The 6,000-nt window shown below is 40.2% G+C and overlaps 1 protein-coding gene across 4 annotated transcripts in view; it reads left to right on the top strand.

The window, feature by feature from the left end:
• Positions 1–1,916: 1,916 nt before the first annotated feature.
• Positions 1,917–6,000, top strand: part of s100pbp (S100P binding protein) — a 46,216-nt gene continuing 42,132 nt past the window's right edge. For all 4 annotated transcript variants that reach the window (XM_088087459.1, XM_088087461.1, XM_088087462.1 and 1 more), the window contains exons 1-5: positions 1,917–2,054; positions 3,554–4,327; positions 4,562–4,701; positions 4,948–5,063; positions 5,376–5,476. In XM_088087459.1, coding sequence (XP_087943585.1) covers positions 1,997–2,054; positions 3,554–4,327; positions 4,562–4,701; positions 4,948–5,063; positions 5,376–5,476 — 1,189 coding nt within the window. In that variant the 5' untranslated portion in view covers positions 1,917–1,996. The remainder of the gene's footprint in view (positions 2,055–3,553; positions 4,328–4,561; positions 4,702–4,947; positions 5,064–5,375; positions 5,477–6,000) is intronic.

Here is a 6,000-nt window from a genome sequence, read left to right as displayed (position 1 = left end):
CCACTACTTGTGAAAATGTCGAGTAATGGCATGATTTATCCGTTTTCACCTCAGTTAGGCAGAGCTTAACTTCTATCACGTGACTTCAATGAATAAATAAATCTGATACAACAAGTGTGCCAGTTTTTGCAATCAGCTTGGCTGATTATAGTGTTGTGTGCATGAAACCATGCTTAAATAAACAGGACTCCTCAACCACCAGACCATGACCAACTGAACAAGTACAGTGTATCAGCTTGTGTGCTTAACTGAAGCAGCACTCACAGCGGTTACATACATATGAATGAGAAACCAGATGCAGATAACCGAAAGAATCCCACTGAGGTGGCTTTTTATGAGAATTTTCATATGAGTGCTGATTAATTTGTCTTTTTTTGTTATTTCCATTCTCTATTCTGTAGTTATTTTGTCTTTTTGTGATCACCACAGGTTTTTTTTTTTACCTCCATTGTATTGGGATGTCAGCAGAAGTCTCACTAGCAGATCTCAAGAAATAACTGACAGCAAAGATGTATACTAGGAAGAGTAAATATGAATATCTTTCTGTGCAATTTATGTGTATTTACCCTTTAGTGGAGCAGAGCAGCAGAAGGTCGGTACATTGAATGCAATGTGGCTTTTTGGTGCAGTTTGAGAGACTGCACTACCATCTGCTGGCAAATGATGTGTAGTGGATCTATTCAGTGTGGAAAAGGCCAACATGCTGAAGATAGACATTTGTTTACATATGTTGATTATGATTATGACAGGCTAGAGGAATGGGCGGATTATGAGACATTGGTTCCCTGGGCACGAATTTTTGTTTTGGGGTTTGTTTTGTTTTTTGTTTTTTTTTTTTGCCTTTTTGAGGTTGTTTTGTGTATTTTTTCCACCTCCTTTCTGTAGTTATTATGTCTTTTTTCTCTTCTCTGAAATTATTTTTTATTTTTATTTTTGCATTTTGTCTTTTTTCTCTTTTTTCCTCCTTTATTTAGGGATATTATGAATTTTTCCTCCTTCCTGTAGTTATTTTGTGTCTTTGTCTTTCCTCCTCATTTCTGTATTTATGTTTTTTTCCTCCTTTCTGTAGTTATTTTGTATCTTTTTTTGTCTTATTCCCTCCTTTCTGTAGTTATTTTGTGTAGTTTCTGTCTTTCTTCCTCCTTTCTGAAGTGATTTTGTGTCATTTTTTTCTCCCTTCTGTTGTTATTTTGTGTCTTTTTTGAATATTTTCCTCCTCTCTGTAGTTATTTTGTGTCTCTTTGCAGTTCCTTTGCAACTCCTTGTGGTCTTGTTTTGTCTTTTTCTGGTACATACATGTTTATCTGACTGGCATTTTGCATTTTTATGCTCCCATGACTATTTATTTAGTCTAAATAATCTTGGTGGTAATCATAAGAAATATTCATGGGAGCGCAATCTAGTGTGCAGACTGTTTTTCTTTTTCTGTTCATATTTTGCACATGGATATCAGGGTCAAGCTCACTCATATAATTAAAATAAATCTTTTTTTAAATATAATACTTTGTAACCTCCCAGTGAGCATACTGAGACAGAGCTGAATCCAAATTATGATGATAAATATGATCAAAAAAATATGATCTCATAACAACAGTATGTTAAGCACATCACTGGACTATCAGTTACTGATTACACCTGCAAGACAACTCGTTTATTTTGGCTTTATAACAGCAGGCACGCCCACAAATGCGCGCTCACACTCATATAGTGTGAAATATATGAAGTTATCTTTCACTGATCCTCTTATTTCTTGTTTATGGTGTCAGATTTCACATTATGAAGGCGTTGGCTGTGATGTAAATTCATAAATAATGTTTTAGAGTTTTAGAACTAGATGTTTATGTGTTCAAAAGTCGCCAATAAAGAGTCGAACCAACAAAATCAAATGACAATAATGGCAAACTCTGCAGATACAAGTTTGAACTTCAACAGCGCCCCCCCTCCCTCTGCGCGTTCATGTACCGGGCACGAGTGCACGTGACCGAGACACGCAAACATGTGCGATAGAGACACAGCTAGCACTGATGTTTCCAGCTGCAGATTTCCGATGGGAGGTGAGTTTATTTAAGTTCTATCACATTTTGGCAGACAAAAACAGTTGGTCGGCTTCATTGTGCCTAGAGGTGCAGCTAACAATTTGCCTTTTGTTTGCCAAATTATTAGCAGCGCAAACGAAGTTAGCTAGCTAGCTAACCTTAGCCTAACTTTGACGGAAGCATTGCATGATAGCGCTAATTCCCGCCCAGTGCTTTTAGCTTTGTGCACCACAGTCAATTCTTATTACATTTGTGTACTTAAATGTTTGGAAATGCATCTTAGAAGTGGAGTTTGCAAATGTCGAAGTGAATTTAGTGCGACGTATTTTTTCCCGTGCGTTTTGAATGTTTTGCCTTTAGCTAATGTCAGATAACTGCGACGTTCACGCGACATTTAGGGAAATATTTTAGCTAACCGCGAACTGACCAGTGAACCACCTTTTAGCTTTGTTACAGAAAATTAATGACAAGGCGTCTCGCTGGAGGTGAAAAATGCGCAATATGTGCAACATTTAGTAAATAACAGGCTTTTAACAGCACTTGAGGCTGGCTCGTGCTGATAGGCCGATGTTTGTGAGGAGGTCGCCATTAAACAGAGCATATGTTGAAGAAAAGGTTACAGTGACAGCGTGTCTTTGTTTACTTTTAAATTGAGGATAATCCTGGGGGTTTGAGTAAAGCTTGGTGCACATTATTAGTTTGTGAAGATCACTTCAAGCCTCCAGTGGACTGTGGCAAGTGTGTCCATTCATTTCTGATTTATTTAGGTTTAGATTAAAAGTTTTGGTTAGTCATGCACTTCCTAATACTTTATAGGGGATGATGGATCAAATTTACTAAAATAGGTTTGCTTTTCTTGGCATACACGATTTTGAACCAATCAATCAGTCACTTATTTTTTTTTTTACATTTTTACACCAGTAAACAGATCCCCAGCACCCCTGACTGAGGTTTTAGCTAACCCCCTAAAAATGTCCTAAAATTCCAGATATGTCCTGGGATCCTAGAAATGTCCTAAAGTCCTGGGAACTGTCCAAAATCCTAGAAATGTTCTGAAATCTGAGAAATGTCCTCATCATAGAATTCTTCGAAAATCATAGAAACATCCGAAAAGCCTAAAAATGTCTTAAAATCCTCGAAATGTACTGAAATATTAAAAGCATTCGAAAATCCTTTAAACATCTTCAAAACTGAGAAATGTCGTCAAACCCTTGAAAAATCCTAAAATCCTAGAAAAATGTATATGGCTGCTGGCCTCCTGTCGTTTTGCATAAGCAGCCCAAACTAAAGCGAGTTGAGTTTCTGTGGTTTAAGGCACTGTAGATGGTTCTGGTAATCTTCGAGCTACTAATGAAGTAAAAATATTTGAAACGCCTAAAAATGTGAAATATTTTATACTATGATTTAGATCCATTCATTGGATGTTTTTTTTGTTTGTTTGTTTTGCTGTTTCCCTAATTGATAATCTCAGTGTAACTGATGGTCTGGTGTATGTGTTCTTTCTTTCTTTTCAACAGACATGGACAAAATATTTCATTCAACAACAGACACAGTTTTCAATAGGCTCAATCCAGCCAAACATTTGGCGCCGCTGTCTATTTACTCAAGGATGATCAGTTGTGAGGAAAAAGCCAGTCTCCATCACCAGGGAAGGCTCTCAAACCCATTCATAAATTTTAAAATTGAGATAGTAAACAATTGTGCCATAAAAAGAAAACGGGCGGAAGACAATCCAGATGATTATGAGACTCCGGCAAAAAAGGCCCTTAGTCCAAAGGACTTGTCCCCTGACCTCGGCTGTGTCATGGACTACAGCAGCCCTCCTGCAAGACAGGACTCGGTGTGCTCCTTTGTGATCTCCATGCCTGAAAAAAAAAGCGTGAGCTCTCCGCTGCATCCTCAGCATGTGGAAAGTGGGTCTTCAGCAGAGGCAGGGGTTGATGAAGGGACTGTGCTACATTGTTCATCATCTGAGGAGGACCTCCTAAATGTCCCACCTGTGTTTGACTGTGATGTTGATGACATCTTGTGCCTCAATCCTTTGGGCCAAAAAAATACCACTTTAGGATTTTCTGCCAATGTAGGGATCTGCAAAAGCCCAAGCGGCAACACATTTCAAAACAATCCAGTCGCAACTCCCACTGTGGCTCGTGGAGAAAAGCTGGAAAGAGGAGATGGACAAGTGGAGGAAGGACGAGAGGAGCTCGAAAAAGAAATGCACCTGAATGTAAATGATAGAGAAGATGATAAAGGTTATTTCTCCATGTCCTACACAAAGGAATGTAAAATAGGTAAGAACCTCTCTCAGTCTGTTCGCTCTTAGCGGCCTCCCCCTAACTCTAGCAATCGAGACAAAATAGATTGGTTATAGGCACCAGCGACCTTCCTGCACCATCCTTAAAGTTAATCTGAGCCAGATTGTCATAAACAAACTGAGCTGTCTGGGCTGCATAATTCCTTCACAGTTGGTGTTTTGTGTCCTGTTGTAATTTGGCCACTGTTAAAGTCTCATAATTCTCCCGTAGACTCTTTAGAAGGTGAAGTGGAAGAGGGGTGGACGGTTGGTCCCCCCCTGCTGCAGTCCTCCGTCTGTCATGGTGCGCCTGCGGAAGAGGAGACAACCTTGGATACAAGCTTTGAGAAAACATTACCCCTCCGAGTGAAGGTAAGCTGTTTCATCAGGGAGGTATACTACAGAGTCAACAGAGCCACACTCTCTTTAACTGAGCTGGCTCTCGAAACCCTGCGACCTCGGTCAGAGCTAACAGGGTACAACGAACTCGGTATAGTTATATATATATATATATATATATATAACTATACCGTTGTAGCGGGGGTAACTACAATACAGTTATAGTATGGTTTTTATACTGGTTATTCACACACACACAAATTGTGTGTTTTTTTTAAGGTCAAGTCTGTTGTGGTGGCTATGAATCAGAACCCTTCGAGCAGCAAAGCGCCAGCACCTCCGGGGTCAGCGCACACTGCTAAGCCCCCCAAGCTCAGCACAGACAGCAGAGGCAGGTATGTCAAATGTGTCTGGAAAGAATCAAAGGTAGTGTAGTCGCTGCTCTCACCTCTAGAGGGAGCAGTACACCCACATAAAACACAGTATGGAAGTTTTGATTATGACTCAATGATCGCAAGGGCCGCTGAGTGTGTCCTTGATGGAGTCTCATACTCACCTGTCTGTCTGTCTGTCTGTCTGTCTGTGTGTGTGTCTGTAGGTCCATATGTTGTGTTTACTGTCCTCACAGATTGCTGTGTGAAGCCTGAGATGTCTTCAGTGGCTGAATGTGGTTAAGCGTGCTCTTATAGCCATTTTGTTTTTTTCAGGCCGGTGGTGTTTGACAGCGACTTGGATTGGGAGCGCGAGAAACGGCTTTACGTACACTCTGTGATGCGACACATGCGGGAACAGCCCTGTGCTGATGAAGGTATGACCCTGTGCTAAAACACAAATACTAGAGAAACACACTGACACCAGCTATAATGGATTATTTCATAAGAGGCAGGTTTCATTGTAGTTTGAGCCAATTCAAATTCTGTGTTGGAGTACACTGGAAAAAATGCAGATATTGTTTTAAACACATTTTTTTTACTCGATGCACATGGGATGGAGGGGTGCTAACGAGGTTGCAGGTTTGTAAAAAGCAATTTCTAAAAAAATGTAAACTTGGTGTTAAAACAATACTGGCTCATGGACTGAATGTTTAGTGCACAGGTGTTTGTGGTCAGAGACAGAGGCGGTCTTTGATCTCGTTACTGTACAGGTCTCTGCTTTATCAGTCGTGTATGAATTACACTGCAGACAGAGTGATGACAGACTCCGATGGGGGGTTCATATTTTAAATGATCGTGTGTCCGTTTTGATAATTCTGTGTGATCACTCCAGCATCAGACGTGTTTGTGGGTCCTTGAATGCAGCGCAGCAGATGGGGCTTCTTTTTCTCCTCTGCAG

The sequence above is a fragment of the Plectropomus leopardus genome, chromosome 14 (genome assembly GCF_026936395.1).
Source record: "Plectropomus leopardus strain MGB_pleo_1.0 chromosome 14, ASM2693639v1, whole genome shotgun sequence".
Classification (NCBI taxonomy): Eukaryota; Metazoa; Chordata; class Actinopteri; order Perciformes; family Serranidae; genus Plectropomus; species Plectropomus leopardus.
The sequence above is the reverse complement of the archived record's forward strand: the minus strand, read 5'-3'. Positions and strand labels throughout refer to the sequence as shown.